This window comes from Phasianus colchicus, chromosome 2, assembly GCF_987193195.1.
Source record: "Phasianus colchicus chromosome 2, bPhaCol1.hap1.1, whole genome shotgun sequence".
NCBI classification, from domain to species: Eukaryota; Metazoa; Chordata; class Aves; order Galliformes; family Phasianidae; genus Phasianus; species Phasianus colchicus.
This window is the reverse complement of record NC_143437.1, coordinates 37,504,734-37,524,224: the sequence shown is the minus strand read 5'-3', so window position 1 is coordinate 37,524,224 and position 19,491 is coordinate 37,504,734. Positions and strand designations below refer to the sequence as shown.

At 37.4% G+C, this 19,491-nt stretch overlaps 1 protein-coding gene across 3 annotated transcripts in view; it reads right to left on the bottom strand.

Annotated features, from left to right (window-relative positions):
- Window positions 1-428: 428 nt before the first annotated feature.
- The window catches only part of HEATR1 (HEAT repeat containing 1), a 34,154-nt gene continuing 15,091 nt past the window's right edge, over window positions 429-19,491 (bottom strand). For 2 of the 3 annotated variants that reach the window (XM_090135401.1, XM_031592196.2), the window contains exons 20-45: window positions 18,091-18,283; window positions 17,516-17,688; window positions 16,812-16,979; window positions 15,712-15,954; window positions 14,864-14,995; window positions 14,181-14,287; window positions 13,245-13,388; window positions 12,309-12,427; window positions 11,909-12,030; window positions 11,024-11,152; window positions 10,661-10,891; window positions 9,860-9,986; window positions 8,976-9,142; window positions 8,378-8,424; window positions 7,498-7,621; window positions 6,533-6,673; window positions 6,040-6,329; window positions 5,393-5,543; window positions 4,709-4,867; window positions 4,026-4,163; window positions 3,710-3,814; window positions 3,452-3,620; window positions 2,630-2,784; window positions 2,153-2,311; window positions 1,414-1,522; window positions 429-619 (exon numbers count right to left, since the gene is read on the bottom strand). In XM_090135401.1, the coding sequence (XP_089991527.1) occupies window positions 531-619; window positions 1,414-1,522; window positions 2,153-2,311; window positions 2,630-2,784; window positions 3,452-3,620; window positions 3,710-3,814; window positions 4,026-4,163; window positions 4,709-4,867; window positions 5,393-5,543; window positions 6,040-6,329; window positions 6,533-6,673; window positions 7,498-7,621; window positions 8,378-8,424; window positions 8,976-9,142; window positions 9,860-9,986; window positions 10,661-10,891; window positions 11,024-11,152; window positions 11,909-12,030; window positions 12,309-12,427; window positions 13,245-13,388; window positions 14,181-14,287; window positions 14,864-14,995; window positions 15,712-15,954; window positions 16,812-16,979; window positions 17,516-17,688; window positions 18,091-18,283 (3,891 nt within the window). In that variant the 3' untranslated portion in view covers window positions 429-530. The remainder of the gene's footprint in view (window positions 620-1,413; window positions 1,523-2,152; window positions 2,312-2,629; window positions 2,785-3,451; window positions 3,621-3,709; window positions 3,815-4,025; window positions 4,164-4,708; window positions 4,868-5,392; window positions 5,544-6,039; window positions 6,330-6,532; window positions 6,674-7,497; window positions 7,622-8,377; window positions 8,425-8,975; window positions 9,143-9,859; window positions 9,987-10,660; window positions 10,892-11,023; window positions 11,153-11,908; window positions 12,031-12,308; window positions 12,428-13,244; window positions 13,389-14,180; window positions 14,288-14,863; window positions 14,996-15,711; window positions 15,955-16,811; window positions 16,980-17,515; window positions 17,689-18,090; window positions 18,284-19,491) is intronic. The other variant, XM_031592206.2, reaches the window with a different exon arrangement.

Genomic DNA, 19,491 nt, shown 5'->3' with positions numbered 1-19,491 from the left:
AGGGCTGCTATACCACCTGTACATTCTTGTCTTTATCTTTCTAAAAGTTAAGTGAGATGTTTTCGTGTGAACATCAGCATAAGTAGAACTGCTTTCTTTCAGGATGTTCTTGTAGCCTTCTGTTCAGAATCTTCAGTGGGTTCATTTTTTACTTAATAAAAATAACACAAATGTACATTATCAGAATTGCAGGGTATGGGTTCAGTGAGTACTGCTGTAGCAGGACGGCCCCCACACATACAGCAAGTGCAGATTCCAGCCACAGGATATTCATGGACAGTCTCGCATGTTGTCTGTCAGTGAACAGTATCTGCTTATAGCTTATTTTGTTTGCAAGTGTTAAGGGAAGTCAGCATAACAAAAAAAAGTGAACCCTAGACCCTCCAGAAGTGATAAAGCCATGTTCTTACAATATTTTTATTAAAAAGTTAAGATCTTAGATAAAAATCACTACAAGAATTTGCCTATAGCACAGGGCACATGTGAAGTTAACACAATTCAGACAAAGTATAAAAACAAAGGGGATAAACTTAGAAGTAGCTTTGGAGTGGCTCTCCCAAAATGACTTCCAATTGCTGAATTGTTTTCTGACACTGCTGTTCAACTTCTTCACATTCATCTAGAAAAAGAAAGAAGGCAGGAAGTAAGTAGAAGAGTGATTACAATGCTACTCTAGGAAGACCTCATCCCTCAAGGTTTGAAACTGTCTTCAAACACCAGGTCTGAAATTGTTCAAAAGTATTTTGTCATTGCCTCAGGAGGTAGGCAATTCATTTATACTGTAAAAGTGATCTAAAATAAACAACTTGGGAGGTTCTAACACTGAGAAAGTGATAGTAATTTAGCTAACTTCCCTTTAGGAAGGGGGTGGATACGACCCATTTCAGTTTGTGACCTGCATATTTAAGCTTAAGTATACTAATGCATGTAACTTATCTCCCCTATGAAGAAAGACTAAGTGAACTGGGTCTGCTTAGTCTTGAGAAAAGAAGACTGAAAGGGAACCTGATCCAGGTCTATAAATATCTAAGGTGTGGGGGGCAGAGACAGGACAAGGGGAAATGGCCAGAAACTGCAACATAGGAAGTTCTGCACAAATGTGTGCAAGAACTTCTTTACGGTGAGGTGACAGAGCACTGGAACAGGTTGCCCAGGGAGGTTGTGGAGTCTCCCTCTCTGGAGATCTTTAAGACCTGCCTGGACACCTACTTATGTGACCTGGTGTAGGGAACCTGCTTTGGCAGGGGGATTGGACTCAATGATCTCTGGAGGTCCCTTCCAACCCCTACAATTCTGTGTAACTTATAGCAACTACAGCAATTATCTTGTCTGAATCTTTGAATTATATGAACTGTGTTTGTTTTGGTCACAGGCCAGTTGCCTGCCTTCACTAAGGTCATTTTAAAATATTACCTTCCATAAGCTCTGCTAAAAATGGAATAGATTCTGGTAGCAGGACCAGATAGTTCTCCTTCAGTTTTTCAGCAACTTCGAGCAAAGCAAGCAGAGCAGCAAATCGAACCTAAAACAAAACAATCTGTGTGAGGAAACAAACATTTCCAACTTCTTTCCATCTCCTGAAAACACACCTAGCTTTTAAATACTTTTCCCAACTGAAGGAAACTATTCCAAGCTAACTTAAACCTCAGCATCTGGATTAAGGTATTGTACAAGGAAGAAGTTGCAAGAGGCAGCTATGTTTCTTGAAGTTGAAGACTTGTCAGTTAACTTCCCTTTACAATGCCACTTTGTTCCACTGTTTCACAATGTCTTAACTTAGTACAGAGTTTAAAAACAAGTATTCCCCATGATATGACCAGTCAACTAGGCAGGTTGTGACAAACCTTTTTAAAAAAAACAGGTCTGACATTTCAAAAATAACTATCTTCCATCTTCCCCTCTAAAGTATCTTTTTTTCCTTATAAATAAATGGGTTAGTTCTTATTCAAACAGCTACCAAGTATAATAAACAACAACAGCCTCCTGATTTTCAGTAAGAGTAGAAGTACATGTTGCATACATCTCTGGAACTTGATGGTAGCATAATACAATATCAGTATTTTAGTAGTGATTTTGCTAAACCACTTGTTTTTGGGGGACACTTAGCATTTTGTAATGCAACAGAGAAAAATGCATTCTGATAGCTTCCAACCTTAGAAGAAGTGTGCCTCATTTTCAGCAGGATCTGGTAATTCAGTGGTTTCCAAAGAGAATCATCTGCCATTGCCACTGAGAACTGAGCTATGCAGGGTACCAGGTGTGCTGTCACTCTTTCCTGGAACTTCTCATCTCCTCCAAGCATGTTTTCCAGCTGTGGAAGTAAGATGTTTGTCATAGAGATCCAGGCTCAGATAAACCTAGCTCAAAGTGCTGATTTCTAGCATAGGCTTTGTAGTACTTTGTGGACTGAAAAAGTTCAGAAAGGGGGTAAAAGAATTAGTAATCCAAAGCTTTAAGTAAGTGTAACAATATCATCAGTAGCTGAAAGGCAATGAATGAATTCCTCCTTTTGTGTGAAGGGGGAGGACTGAGGCCTGAGAGGTGGCTGTTGATTTTGTTTTTTTTCTTTTTAATCCTTCAGACAGAAAAAAATAGCTGACACAGATTGCTCTTCTGAGTTTGTAAATACCTGATCAACTAGAGGCATCATCAGGGTTTCTGCTCTTTCCTTACTCAGGAACTTCTGGGTATCAAACAAGAAGAGCTTATGCAGACAGTCCAGGGTAAACTGCAGCAGCAAACAGCTCTTTTCAGTGCTGTTCTCAGAGTCAAAGAAGGCTTCATCTGTGTATCAACAGAGGAGCAGAAAAAGAAAAATCACAAAAATGATAAACGTATAAGCTAGAAATATTATGAGTTGTAAACATAGCTAAATGTTGTACTATATAGCAATTATGTAGTCACCCCTTAGAGTAATGAAAGTGGATGCAGTATATTATCTGGCCTTTAGCTAATTCCCTAGTAGGTCTGTTTTGCAATGCAGAACTAGCTGGTTGATAAAAGGAAATACTTACTGGTTACAAGAAAAGTTCATGGCTGTACTGTAGCTATGGAGAATTTTTGTAGGTTACTACAAACAGGGTAGGGAAACAGTTCCCCATACAAAAAAAAGCGTAGTATCTATTTTTGCTAGTAGGTAGAGGAGTTTAAGTGCAACAAGTAACAGTAGGCTGGCACATCTAGTGAACAAATGAAAAAAAACAAAAAAAAGGAAAGGCAAGTGCCAGAAGCAAGTCACCCTCTTTCCACCCAGTTTCGTTCTCATGGAACTCACAGGGACTGACACTGAAAGTTTTCCTGTGTTTCAACTTTGTAACTGGCAGCCCAGAGCCCATCACAATAAGAAAGATGCTTTATTTATGAGAGGAAATAAGTGAAAGATGAGTGCTGTGAAGTTAATTTCAACAGTTGTCTGTCAGTGCTTCTGTGTAGTTAGTAACTGAAAACTTACCAGTTTTTGAAATGTTGAGCTGGTTCAGCGTCTCAGCAAATGGCTTCACTAAGTGACCAGCAAACAGGGTAAAGAGACCCTTGAGCTTGTCTGCAATGCAGTCTGCTAACCGGTGGAATGTCAGCAGTCTGTCCTTTAGGGCACTTTCAGTTTTGGACCAGTCAAAAAGCTGAAAGTGAATGGCAGGTTAGCTCATTCCTGTATCTCTGTGCTGGAGAATACAAAGATGCTGATACTGACCATATTTAAGCTCCTTACCTTGAAGAAAAGGGGTCTGAAAGATGCCTCAGAAAGTTTCATAACCATGCTTATTAAACAATCAATAATGTACATCTCTGTTCTACCAACTTCATCCAAATCATCCTAGAAAAATTAGAAAGCACAATTCCAAGTCTGAAATGTAAGAATGACAGCTTCCAAAACATTTTTTTTTTTTAACTCAGGCAAAATACCTAAACACATTCTCTACCCTCATGAACAATTTCAGAACATAGTATTTACAGCTCACAAAACAACCAACAGAATTGGCGCATACAGGCTGAGCTGCCTCTGTTCATTCCCCTAACCAAGCTACCTGGGCATGGTCTGTTCGGTAATCCAGGGCTTTCATGAAAAATGCTGTCAGCTCCGCCTGATGGGATATTAGGTGCTCCTTCTCCATCACAATGATGTGTTCCTTCAGAACATTCATAAGGGGACCCAGGCAGTTCTGCTGAAACAAAAGCAAGGCAAAGACAAATGTCACACTGACACAAGAAACAAAATAAGGCAATCTGATTTTGCACTGCCTGTGTTTACTCATGAGAATACTAACAATAACATCATTTTTTACTGTACTTTTTTGGGGGAGCAGTTAAGTTAGTAGTACTTCTGAAGAGAATCTGCTCTCCCCACTCCCTCCCTGGAGAGTCACTAGTCAAAGGTTGAACCTACAGAGACAGGAGCAAAGCATAAATGAAAGTGACTCCTAACTCATGTTCAAGGCATTTGCAAATGGGATTATCTCTGATGCATTAGTCATTTAACAAGAGTTTCTCAAAAGGAAGCCATTTCTTGAGACTCGCTGGACATCTGTCTGCCAGTGGCAAATGACTGCTTTTGCACCACTTGTTTCTTTTGCACTAGTTACACTGTCTTTAAATCAACCCATTTTTTTCCCCACTCTTTTGCCTGTGGTTGGGGTGGGTTAAGAGAACTGGCAGAGCAAAGGTGAGCAGGTGACTTAGTTACAATGCAAAAGAATGAAAAAATTCTCACCTTCCTGGTATTCGCCACTTCACTGTAACACTTAGTAACTGAAGGCAGGAGTATTCTGGGAGCAAGCTTTGTAGCTAGGATAGTTTTCAATGATGTTACACGTAAGCTTATCTGGGAAGAAGGACCAAACTCAACCGCAATCCTTTCCAAGCGGACAACCTGTCAGGAAATCCATCAGAAGTCAGGCAACTGAAACAACTTAAAGAATTTACGTAACAATTTATTTTTACAAATTTTACAAGTGTAAGCATTTTGGAATTTTGCTGCCTGTACCACCTGGAGCACATTACAGTGGGATATCTATATACAGTCTTGTTTTCAGAAGATGACTGAAAAAATGCATGTGTCAGTGGCAGAGGGCCAGAATTGCTTCACTAGAGTTGTTAATCAGATGCATTGATGAAATAATGGACACAACAGAATGATCCTTCAGGATTCAGCTCTGTTCCCAAAGAGGCAAACTACAACCTATAAGAGGGAAGAGCAGACTCATATTCAGTATCTTAGTGATCTGGGTATGAACATGAGTAGAAGAAGTAACAGTAATGAACTTCCACTTAAATGGATGGCACGGACTCCTAATTCAGTTTCAAAGGGAGAAAAAAAATAATAATCTCTTCAGCTTCTAGGAACTGGAACAATTTTGTAGGAGCCCTTCGTATCTGCACAAGTCAGATGGCTCACCTGCAGCAAACAATCTGTGAGGTAAGGACTGAGGAAGTGCGGTAATGTTTCTGCAACCTTCAGCAGAGCAGTCACAGCACTCAGCAAGTAAATCTCATTGGAGATCAGCTCCTTCTTATTTTTTAAAGTCTCCAACAGTGCTGGCATGAGCCTGTGAATAACCAAGCATAAGTACAGATCAGTAAAACCACTGACCATCTGGAGGCACATTTAATATCTCAAAACACAACCTTTAAGCCATTAGGGACAACTTTCACATCCATTTTTACATGTGCAATCAGGAAAAATCAGAATTCTTTTTCCATAGATAGTGAAGATGTTAGAATTATTTGAAAGATTTAATGACATTTAAGAAATTTCTATTTGTAATTAGAAATAAGTCTCAAGAACAACAGGTTAGATGCTTGAATTCCTCTTGAGCAGGCAGAACAAAATAATAACATGCAGGATTTTCAATGGTACTGGTTCTCATGCTTCTAAATACAATCAGTTCCAGTAGGGTAACAGAATCCCTAACAGCTATTGTAAAAGTCTCCTACAATTTGCCTGCTAACTTAGTTCCAACCAAGCACTACAAATGCCTTTGCTTTTATCTAAACAAAACACGCATGGGCAGATTGCTGCTGTTCAAAAGAACCCAACAATACCTTGGAAGCTGAGGGATTGCTTGGGCCTTCAGTGTACAGGTGACCTCAGCTATACAGAGCAAAGCACTTCCCATCACGTTCTTTTCCTCCTTCTCTGAAGAAACCAGATCAATCGCAGTTTTCAGAACAGGTACAAATGGCAATGGATTTTCTGTGCCAAAACCTTTGCAGAGGAGCTTGAGGCTGAACAGAGCAGTCTGCCTGTTGATAACTTGCTCCTCCTCCTCTTCCTTTCTTTTACACTGCACAATAGCAATGAGCTCAGGAACTAGTTCCAAAAGCTGCCGGACCTGAAAGCACAAGAGAAAACACACTTCAAACATGCAGTTAGAACTCAAGTCCTGTAAGGTAATTATGGGCAGGTAGCCTGCATCTCACTGCCTCTCTCAATGGCTTCCCGACAGCCTTGATACTTAACATTACACAATACAAACCATTCTACAACAATCTCTGTTTTTCTGCAAAAGGAATTGATTTGACCACATTATCTCACCTGGCTCTTCTGCCACTTTGTGCGCTGCTGTACCTTGTTGTTCAAAAGGTCCATTGCTTTACGTCTCACAGATGGGAGCTGATTTGTCATTAGTCCCCTAATTACAGGGATGAAGGTTTCTGTTGGCAATAAGGCATTGACCTGTAGGAGAACACAAAAAGAACAATACTATGAATGCCTTCAAGTAAGGTAGGCTAACTCTCAACTTTTTACACAGGTTTCAGAATGAAAGAAGAGGACAGGCCAGCAACGCTGTATCTAAGACAAGCAAAAAAATAAAGGAGGTTCCAGTTACAGCACTTAAGGCATGCTTTTACTGGTTGCTAACTAGCCAATACCCAAGAGCTTCAACATTTTCTCAGCAAATTCTCTTGTTCTTCTCCGTACCCTGGTCATTTATCCTTCCTTCCCTTAAAATACTTTCAGTGATGCCCTGTGAATATATCTCATGAAAACTCTAACATTCTACACAGGCAAGCTAAATAATCCAATCTGTTCATAGGAAGACTGACAAATTTCTTCACAGCTCTGTTAATGCTACTGACAGTCAGCCCAATTTTACAACTACACTTCTGATCTGAAAAAGATGAGAAAGAAAAGCATACCGAACATTTCTCCATTTAAATTCCATATGGAAATGTACAGCAATTCTTTAAGCATTAGTTAAAATCACTTAACAGTGAGAAATACTGCCAAAGGGCCACTGTTCTCCACCAGACAGGCACTAAAATGACTGCTTCCAGCCAGCAGAATACAAACTAGATGAAATAGGCATTCCTGATTTCATTTTCTGCTTGTTCTATCTAAGTTGTCATAGGGAGGTGTTAAAGCTCTTACATGAATTCAATGAATTACCATGCAATGAAGATTATTACTAGTCCACGAAAAATATTCCTATGATAGTTATAAGTGTATTAAATAAAAGCAGAAATGTCCTACTGCTAACAAGGGCCAACAAGACATACTTTATCCAGCATATCATAGGACTTGTTAAGCAGAACCCTCCAAAATTTAGCTGTTGGTTTGTCTGCGTTTCCTTCCACTGAAGATGCCACTGTGTTTATGTAGTGAAGTACATCTTCTAACAGCCTAGGCAGAAAGGAAATAACAGTAAATAACAAGGACGCTTAGGGAATCAACTTGGTTCCTGGAAAGCATAAAATTTCACAAACAAAACAGCAACAATAAAGGAAAATGAAACACCCACTGGAGGCTGGCAGATCACATATACATATTGACAAAAAAATCTATGGCAGTAAGGAAAATTATCATGCACGTTAAATAAATCTACCAAATTAGCATCTACCTACAACAGTAGTTCTATTTAAGAATGTGAAAACAAAAATAACCTGGGAATATACCTTGTTTAAAAATAAGCATTTCAAATGCACCTACATCCCTTTTCACTTAGAATAAAATAAAATGTCAGCCACCTCAAAAGAAACCCTCAATTTTGTATTATTGGCTGTTATAACCCAATGACTGCAATTGTAATCTGCATTTACTAGTAATTTTATTTTTTTTACACCAATACAGGGACATCCATTACTTTTATTTATTTTTTTAAGAAATGAAACAATACATCTTTCTGAAAAATCTCAAATTCTTCATCATCAACAACAAAACAATTACAGTCAAGTATGTAAATAAGCACAATCAGAAATACAGAGATAGTTTCTTTTAAAAAGAAAATATGCCATGTAAAAAAAATCTAAAATGTTATCTTTATGTAATAAATACTGCTTCTTGCTGAGTGCAGTATTAAAAGTACCCTAGAAAAAATATTTGGGAAAGAAATAATACACTGAAAAAATATGGCAGGAGTGGAGCAGATGTAAAGCATACCTCTGTTCCATCTTCTGTAGCTCTTCTTTTTCTTCACATTCAACTACCTTGTTTAAAAAGGAAGAATGAAAATGTTAACTATAAAAATTGAGTCCTCCACATTTGCAGTTTAGAAGAAAAATCAGAGAACTGCAGGCAATTTAGTCATAGAAGTAAATCTATGTTTCACGTTGGTGACTAATGCTCAGTTGAAATAGTGGGAACCACATCTAGCTAGATCCACAGACTAATTTTTAACATTAATTTTGTCTTTTTGGAGTTTATAGCGTGAGTCCCAGACTAAACCTGGAATTACACAGACTGTGAGTGAAATTTCAGACTCCATAAAGCCAGTGGGAATTCACTGGGTGCCTTCTTTTTTACCTACACATCAATTGCATAAACCGAGTCTATCTGCAAAGGCCCTATTAAAAAATAATGAAAATTACTGAGATGTTTCAGAGCTGTGTAAGTTAAGGTGTCAGCAATATGCACTGAACAGTATATTTCTTCCATCTCTGAATACAGAATCATACTAAAAAGCAAATTAAATCTCATCAATTACAGCATGGCACAATTACTTAATGTGATCAGTTTAAAAGCAGTCTGCCATTATTACCTTTTTCACCAAACTCTGAGAAGTTAGAAGTTGTGACATGAAGGAGACTGACAAGTATTTGAAATGTCGAAGTTGTTTGTCCGAGTGAGACTCTACATTAAAAAGCTCCCCATCCTGGTTTTTTGGCTTTGTCTTGCATGTTCTTGATTTTTTTGGCCCAGGATCATCTGTTGAAAACATTCCCAAAACAAATTACAGACAGGAAAAAAGGACATCTGATTTCTGATTACAGAAACAAAGGAAAATAACAACCAAGTGGCAATCAAGGACAGTTATTCTGCAGCATCCAAAATCATGGTAAAGTTCCAAAAAAGATGCTCTGAGAGCAGCAGTGCCATCTGATCATTTTACATTAACAATCCTTCTTGGTGCTAAAGCTACAGCACACTGACCATAAACAAGAAAGGCTTCTGAGGAAGAAAGACAAATGCACAATGTAATATATTTGTAAAAACTGCTTTCACTGTCATTAGCAGGTCCTCCCTGGCTAGCAAAACATATTCAAACAACAAAAAATACCAAATCCTTCCTTAAAAAAAAGCAACCAATCTTCACCTCCTTTTTCATGCTTAAGCAAAATAAAAACCAGAAACCACAACAGATCAATAGGCCCCACAATTATGCCTGCTATGAATAACAGCTTATTTCAGCCAAATGATTTACTGTACCTTTTGAGTGCCATTTAATTTTAAGCGCTCAAATGAACCTATGATTAAACGTATATTAAAAAAATCAAACACAAAAAAAGCCTCCAAAACAACCCATATCATAACCATTAAAAAAAAAAAAAAGGAAAGAAGTCAGAGCAATTCTGTGTTGCCCAGTTTTCTATCTAGAAGAGTAAAAAGAGGTTCATATGCATCTGCTGGCTGTTCTGTGGCTACCTTCTTTATTCTCTGGTAGCTCTGTCAAGTACTGGATTATTTTCATCATGCTTTGGAACTGACAACGTACGCTGAATTCACAACAGATGGAAATCCAAAATTCAGTGTCTGCTTCCAGCACAGCATCCTGTTTACAGTTTAAAAAGAGAGAAGTGATTATTTCAATAATTTATAAAAGATAAAAAGACTCCACATTCTTCAGTCATTTTGTGAACATGCCATGATGAGCTACGTACTGTGAAGGTTGACACAAGGGGTAATAGCAGGAAGTTGCTGGAGAAAACCTAGCTCCAGAGGGCAGGGAGAAAGCGTCAGCTCGCTCCATCTGCATAGCAGTATCAGCTTGCCCATAGAGGATAACACCTCATCTGCTGGCATAAGTTCCTTGTCCTAAACCCCAGCTGGTGACTAATGTTGAAATAACGCATCTTTTATCAAGGATGTCTCCAGCCACTTTATGCCCTGGCTGAAAAACTACTTAAGCAGAGAAAAAAAGTTATATTTCCTCACTATTTTAATCAAGTAAGCTAGACAAAACTTAATATTTTCTAGGCAATTTTCAATGAATAACTCAAGATATTTACACAACGGCCAGGACTGGCGTATCTCAGTAGTGTCACAACCAAAGTTCAACAAATAAAATGATAGTAATAGGGTGCTTCACCATCAGTTTCTGCTAAAGCACAAGCTCAGAGCTCACTAACTATTTCAGTGAAAACTAGGGTCTTATCTTGCAAAACTGAACAGGAGGGAAGAGATCTGTCATTGAGAAAGAAGCTGACCCCAGTGGTCTCTTCTAACCTTGTCTGTGCTTGCTGTCACAGTCACAGTTTTGGTTACATACTGCTCAAACAGCAGCACCAGGAGAACCCAGAGGAATCTGTCTCCTCCCACTGTAGTGATCAGCTGGGCCAGGATGGGCAGGCGCCGGTGCTCTGGCACATGGGGCAAGGCATCCACAAACACACGGATGATTTTTATCACCACCTCTTCCACACCTCTCGAGGACTCTGACAAATCACTGTCTTCAGCCTATTGACAAATAGGTAAGGCAGTTCAAGCAGACTACCAAACATAAGTTCTTTCTTGTAAATTCAGCAGATAAGAAAAAGCACATACGGTTCACTTTTTTCCAAGTCCTTTTCATTAAGAAGACAAATTTACCTGTATAAGAGCAGGAATAACCATCTGCACCGTCTTATTTATTACTTGGAATGTGTAAGTGTCATCCAGACGCAAGACATTTGCTCCCATGAATGTAAAAATGGGCATGATGTTATGGAGAACTTTATCCTGGAAAAAAAAAAAAGATGAGATTAGTTTCTTTGAAGTACTGCTCCGTATGTTATACCTTAAGGCATCTCTTACTCCTAAAGATGTCACTTGATTTCTATAAAATAAAATGAGAATCAGTTACCTTCCCATAGGCAATTAACTAATTTTAAATGTGTAAGATAGGACGATTCAGTTCTTAATACTATTTAGAGACCAAAACATGCTTCCAAGCAAATCATTTAAGAGTAGAAATTAAGTCTAGTTTCATAAAATTATCTGTACTATTGAACTCAGTCTTATGGTAGTATGACAAGCAAAATCAGCTATGAGGAGACCTGCAGCTCCTCTCTGCCCTTTTTATACTTCTGAAACATCTATAATAATATAACAGAAAGCTCAATTTAAATGTTGGCTCTTCTTAGCTAGATTATAACCACAGTATTACTTCAATAAGAGCTGGAGTGGTTCTGTCACCTTGCTCAAGAATTAGATTCCTACACTTTGTCTCAACTTAGAACAAGAAGGTGTGGCAACATTTCTCTTTCAGGTTTTGTGAGACAAAAGTGTTTTAGATTTAAAAAAAAATGTAAGAGTGATGCAAAACATTTGTTTTTACTCTGAACTTGGAAATCCTGTCACAGTCAATATTAATGCTCTATAGCAGCAAATAGTAGTAAGATGGTGACGAAGAAAAGTAATTCCAAAAATAAAAAAGGCAAACTTCTCCCAAAATTCTCCCAATAAAAAAGCTCTATATCTTCAGGTACTACTTACAGGAAACATGCCAGCAACAGCACCAAGGAGAAGCAGTGCATGGTGATGTGTCTGGGGCATTTTAGATATTCTGATGCACTGAACTATCAGTTCCACGTTGAATTTTTCTTTGTCAAGGACATCTGTGAGCAAAAAATAATTCATTAATATAAGCTCTAATGGTCAACCATGCTAGAATAAACACGAATACAAGCAATGGTTTCAAACTGCAGATCATCCCACAGAATTTACAAAAAAAAAACAAAACCAAGCAACCAACAAAAAGAACACACAAAAAACAATGAAGGTCCCTTGACAACATAATGTAGACTCTAAGAAGAAAAAATGTAGAAGCCATTCTGTAAATGCTGTACTGTTGACGTTACCAATAAATATATTTGGTATATTCAGCAATTTTTACCTGCTGGGATCTTGTTGCCACCTGATGACAGTTTCTGACAGATGTTTAACAGGCAGCTGAGGATCAACTGTTTTGTATATTCCATATTTTCTTCTTCCGATGCCAGAGGTTCCAGACACCTATGCATTCAAGAACAAATTCATGGATTGAAAAAAGGAGATAGGAAAATAAGTGACCAAACAACATATTAAATGCAAAGGAGAACTGCAATCTTTATTCTACAGCAGTTTTAAATTGAGGCTTCTAGAAAGTGGCCACTGGGTATATTATTGCAACTAGTTCCTCATCCATTAAACAGTCCACCCATCAAATCCATATATTTCCTGTTCGGAGAGAAAAATGTTATGGGGGACTGTGTACAAGTCCTTAATGAAGTTCAGATAGATGACATCAGTGGCTCCTTTGTCCACTGACCCAGTTAGGCCATCACAGAAGGCCACTAGGTTGATCAGGTAGGACCTGCCCTTGGTGAAGCCCAGCTGGTTGTCTCATATCACCTCCCCCTCTTCCACATGCCTCAGAATAGCTTCTAGGAGGACCTGTTTCATCATCCCTCACACAGAGGTGAGGTCGACATGTAGTCATCCTGGGTCATCCTTTCTACCCTTCTTTAAAATGAGTGTGATTTTGCCTTTCTTCCAGGGACTTCACCTGACAGCCATGTCTTTTCAAATATCGAGAGTAGCTTGGCAACTACGTCAGCCAGCTCCCTCAAGGCTCTGGGATGCATTTCATCTGGACCCACAGACATGTGGATGTTCAAACCTGATCTTCACTTATGGCAGGAGGGATTTACCTATCTGATGTACCTAGAAGAAATTTTATGTAAAAAAGGCAGGCTACAGAACCTGGCAACACAGTAGGGAAAAGTACCTCATACTTTAAAGCTTTACAAAGTCTGCTGCAGAAGAGAATGTTTTATAGAGACAAAATTACCGGCTCAGCAGGTTAAAAAGTGCAGGTACCAGTGCCTGCGGACGTTTAAGTTTTTTCTTGTGCTGTAGTAATTCCAGAACAAGCATAACCCTCTGCCAGCTGAAGTTGCTTGTTTCTGGTGCCAATTCTGCATCCGAAGGCTTTCTAAAAAGAGAAGAGAAACAATCAGGATATACAATTCCAAAGAAGATAGTACAATGTTTCAGAAAATAGAAACATAAGCTAAAAAAAATATATGTATATACACTTTCTTTCACAAAATTAGTAATATCCTTTACTTTTTCTCCTGGAAACGTGACAACATTTGTACTAAAACTCTGACATGGATCATTCTAATAACTGATGTTTGTTAAATAAGGCCAACTGAAATAAAGTAAGAAAGTAAGAGCAGCTATTCCAGCCAAACCAAGAAAACCAACACAACATCCTGTTCTAATAGCAGCCAACAGACAATGCTTAAAGTATAGTGTTCAGACAGATTCTTCTATATGAGAATGGAGAGAACAAACTAGATGAAGCTGTCTAAAAATTAATGATTATATTTCCATTTTAACTAAAAGAAAATGCTGCCTTTCACTTCACTAACTAACATTTTGAAGAACACTGTTAAGCTCCAGCCACGTGTACAGGAGTCTGTCCATACACCATTAATACTAAGGAAGTTTAATACCAACAAAACCAAGGGCAAATGCCAACATTAAAACTACGGTAAGAGGGATTTCTTTTATTTAATTAAATTAAGACTATAGTTTCATCTGTTTTAAAACAGCAACGCTGGTTGGTTTTCTGCTGCTGAAAGTAGCTCAGAGTTATTTTACTAAACAGGGGAAATGAAGAAAAAGATATTCATGCTTTCAATACAAGCTGTGAAATATAATAAAATTAGCCATGTTTTCAAACTTTTTCAAAACGTATTTCTATTTCTAATTATTTTACTTTTGTTGCTGCATTTTCTGCCTTCTAGTTTGCTGAACAGTGGCCAGACTTTTGGTTTTCTCAGGAGGCTCAATTTCTGTAACAATCTGCTCAGCACACACAGAAATCTGAAACAAAAACAATAATGTAATTGCACATGAACAATGTGTCATACCATACCATGCATCTATAGCCCCTCCTTTCTCTTTTTAAATGTGTCCTTTTCATGCACATATGGTTATATAATCCATATATTCATATATTTAAGTTATATCACCATAATATCTGAATGTCTCTCCTACTTTTAATTCTTGTAGCATAGAAAGTGAGTGATTTCAAGTGCAAGTAGTACAATAAATTACTATGTGAAAGCTACAATTAATGTATTTTGGGAAAAGTCTTCTAGTAACCATAAAAAAACCCAAACAGTTCTTACCCAGAAAATGCTCATCAGTGCAACAGAAAGAAGTGACTTCTACTGAATTCATTCACATAGTGTAATGAATGATTGATGCATTACTTGTACAGAAATACCTTCTAAAAGTAGCTATTTAAATTTTTATCCCACTAACACAATTATATAACAAGTAGTTCTGACTCCTTTAGTGCTATAAATGATATAAGCAATGGGCATTCAGTGTTGCAACAGGGAACCACTGCAATACGTTTGAACAAAATTCTGTGTACTGGAATTTACCACTTACCCCTTTAAATACACTGCTAATCGTCTGGGCACAAAGTGGGTTCTTACAATTTAACAGTAAGTCAAACAATACTTTCAGTAGCTTTTGTTGCACCGTCCCATCTGACAGAGCTGCAAAGAATGGTTTAGTAATCTACAAAGAAAAAAATGAAAAGATAGAGAGAGTTTACTGTAAGAAGGCAACAAAATAAAAAGCTTGGGCACACTAGATTATGACACACCTCTCACACATACAGATTTACTTATTAGCTACGTATTTGTATACATTAAAAAATCCTTAAATTAAAACAAGTTTCTGAAATACCAGAATATATTTGTTCCTAAAATTTTCTTGAATGCTTTGTCTGATGGAGGGAGTAAACTGCTGTTGCCTGGCATTTATTTCTTAAAATATAGGGTAGTACTACAGACGGAAGGTCTGAATCTGTAGATGTCCTTCAAGTAAGACTTTCTTAACTATTACATTTTCTCTTGACATTTTTTTTAAATCAGAGAAAAAGCAGGAAGTTTCTATACCACTGACAAAAAGTAGCCTAAGGAACACGAACACCAGCATCTGCAGGCAATCATACAGGCATTCACATGCATGCAAATACAACAATATTTCAACTCTGTACTTGTCCAAGTACACAAATGAAGCCAGTAGCAACATCTCCTTCCAGAAAATTTAAGAGCTTTGCAGCCTGTTTAGCTGTCAAAGACACGATGGACACTTCATAAACTTGTAATGAAACAAAGACAGGTCGAAAGCTATAGACTCCTTAACACAGTGTTCTTGTAAAATCCAATTCTAAACACTACCATTTTTTTAAGCACAAAAATAGATTAAAAATCTTTCAGAAGCCAGACCTGCCCAAGTGCTGTGATCTGGAAAGGTGGAACTTCTTCATAGATTTTTGTGGCAGCATGTAGACTTTTGATAAATAAATCCAGGCTCTGCTGATTCTTGCACAAGAGGGGTGCTGAGTGTTCATTAAACTTCCCAAGTATGAGATGCAGGAGAACAACTTCATCTTTCAACATTGTCTCAGGTTCCTTCAAGACCTTCTCAAGCAACCGGTCTAGGGCAGGCAGAAGATGAGTAAGAATCATCTGCAAACAGAGGAGACTTGTAAGAATAGTTTGGTTTTTAATGCATTCTTCTTTTAATAAACTTCCAATAGCACAGCTTCATTTTACTACAACATCTGCACCCTGTCTGATGTTACATTATATATTCTATTTTTTTCAACAGCTATATTAAAGAGGAAAAATACATGTCTTGTAGTCAGGTTACCAGGAATATTTCCTCAATCGCTCCTTTGCTGTTACACCTTTGCAGTATATTTCATGCTTTTCAAGAACTGAGGGCATTTTTAAAAGCAGTTTATGACTACTGCCTCTTGTAAATTCAGAACTGGGGGAGGAACACTCATCTCTATGCAGTGTACAATCCCTTCAAGAAACAGACAACTGAATAGAATGTAAAAATTCGTAATTTCATTCATTTTCTTGAACAGTAAACTCATATTTTCCAGCAGTTAGAGAAGAGGAATTCTGAATATACTGGATACAATTAAGTTAATATGCACTAGTAAAATTAAATAAATAGTACTTCCTATGTTACAATTCTGTACAGAAAACTACATTCACTGATACCTAACCAAGATAATCAATTCCTTCTGGAACAACTTTCCTCCGAAACGGTTGTTTTCAGTAAGTTCAAAGGAGCTTCCTTAACAACACAAAATACTGCATCCCATGCATTCCTGGATAGAGCATGAAAATATTTTGTTTCATTAAATCATACTTTGCAGCACTACTGCCTATTATCGGAGTGCCAACTTAATGCCTAGTAATCTATAAATTGCTAAGTTATTTAACAGCATTACTATTAAATTAAATTTGAATTAAATTATTCTTCTGTGTTTCAGTTAGATACAATAATGACAAAAGAAGGCTGCACTCACCTCACCATGGACTTCATGAAGAATTTTCATTAAGTTTTTTGCAACATATGATGGGCCAGTAGGGTTTTGTACACAATCGACTATGCTTTCCAAGGCTTCAGACAATTTTTTCTTCTGAGATTTCTGTTTTGGTTGAGTCTGAAGTTCCTCAAATAGGATTGCCATAATCTAGTTCCGTAATAAAGTGAAAATTAAGTAATCTCCCTGCCATAAAAATGCCTTAAAACAACATCTATTCAATGCTTTTGTAATAACACATTTCAGATATAAAGTGAATTATTCATCTGTAAATAAACCACAGGTTATCATCTCTTGACTGATATTCTCAGTTTTCTGTATGTCACACATTATTTGAATATTTGTATAGTGCTTTAAGATAAACAAATAAGAAGCACGTCAAAGCTCTCGCTACATTTCCTCTTTTGCAGTGCTAGTGGCTATATCAATTCTCATCAGGTATTCAAGTGAAATCCACTGCTTTATATTTTTCCTTCATAAGCAAATTTGGCTGACATACACAGTCTTTTTCCATTTCTCTTGGTAGCCCACTGTCTAAACCATCTGTAAGAATCATATTCCTTCAAAGCTGGCAACTTGACAGAAACAATAAACATTTCCAGATAACTTGATTTCCTCTGGAAAAAACAGAAGCTCACAGCCACAGACTAAACTTGTATTTCTGCTAATAAGGTGTGCATTGGTACCTGTGTTATGTACGTAGGGTCAGATATGATCTCCTCCGTCTTTTGCCCCAGATGCTGAAGAATAGGGTGAAATAGAGACTCTTTCATACTGCTCAAGGAATGAAAGCAATTGAGAGCAGCCCTTCGAACTTCACTCACAGGACTACCCAAATTAATTAGCAGAGATATCACCACTGCAAAAAGAGAGAAAGAAAGAGAAAAAGATAAGAGAATTGCATGCTCAGAATTTTATTGCAACTTTCTCTGAAGAGGCACTGATATACTTTGGAATTAAAAGAGTTGTCTTTTCACTATAAACCTCTAGACTACAAGAAGACAGCATATCTCTGAACTCCTTCACCACAACTTATATTCACGTTTAAGCTCACAGAATTCATATATTGCTACTGACTGTGACATTCTTTTTCTAAACAGAAAGTAAGGTGCTGTAACTGACTTCTTCAGCATATGAGCTTGTGTCTTTAACACCTTAAAGATTTAGAAATACCCTTCATGGTATAAAATACAGAAAAATGACATGAAATTTAAAACTGTGATTAAGACTTAAGGTGAGAGAGATATACCATTTTACTTACCTGGAGATGATAGAGATAACAGTTGTTTCTTCTTTTGGTAAGTCTGAGCTACAAGTACTGCACAGCCAATATACAGAGCTCGAGTCTGTAGCATTGCATTGACTTCATAATTCAGATGATTTGAAAGGCTAAAGCTGTAAGTCCATAAAATGGAAAGGAATTTGAAGAGAACCTCCGAATCTTTTAGATGCACCTTAAGTGTAATTGGAAAAAAAAAAAAAGAGAGAAAAACAAAGAAGGGCATTTGTTTGAAAGCTGTAATTTATTTGGCCAAATATTATTCATAACATCCAGTAAACCACCTAAATCAAAGGAGTACAAAGAAATAAAATTAAAGAGTCAGGTATGTAAATATAGTATATTTTTCCTTCTCATTGCAGACTAAAACCACATCCTCAAGAATATTTGTATAATGTGTTAAGTAAGTGAGATTTTTTGTGTGAAAAATAAACCGAAATTAAAACTTCTGATTTCCTCTTTCAAACAGCAGAAACATTTATATTGCAAGTGCTCTAAGGAAGTAGCTCCTGGCTTTTTCATCTGTCATATAAAGTGATTTTCAGAAATCCATAAGAAAGTATTTAAGGACTGACAGTTTATCTTCCTTGTGTGGCACAGTTGTCTCTATTGAATATTCACACTAAACGTTATTCTTAGAATTTTTTCTGGGTTTTCCATATAAGTGTTTTTACAGAGCCAAAGCAAACCCTGAATCATACATGTATTGCTGACTTTCTCAGATACAAGTCAGAGCACACCTGCCTCCTTCCCCCAGCCTCTTCAGTAGGATGCTGCTCCAGAAGATTTGATTCAGATTTTCACACATCCACATCCAATTTATTTCAGCTCCACCTTAGGACCATTCTGTCAAAGCTCAATGAGGATAACTTCTTATTTTGAAGCAGTCTCCCAGGTGAATTTACAGTTCTCATTTACTACATAGTCTGACAATAGCTAATACTCTTCCTGTCTGAAGACTGCCCTCTGGACTCCTCAGAGGTCTCCATTCATTGAACAGGAGTGCCCACTCAGCATCCAGCAGACTGAACAGATCTTACTGGAACAAAGCGATAAAGCCTTTGAAATACTCTTCCCTATTGTCTTCCCAGGATTCCAGCAAAATCTAGCTTCTACTTGCAGTACTACTCTGCAGCAGGAAAAAATAATTTTCTTGACCTTTTCAAATTAAACACTCTCAAAATCAGAGGTCACTGCTACTCCAGAAGTGAAAGAAACAAATTATTACTGCAGCTGTTGCCTTCATTACGCTCCAAGGACATACTAAATCCATTCCTTAAATTCTGCGGAGTCTCTTCTCCCATCTTCTTACTCATCTCTCTTCTTCAAAAACTTCTAAAAGTCCTCCTTTTAATTTCTATGTTTTAAAAACTACCAAATCTG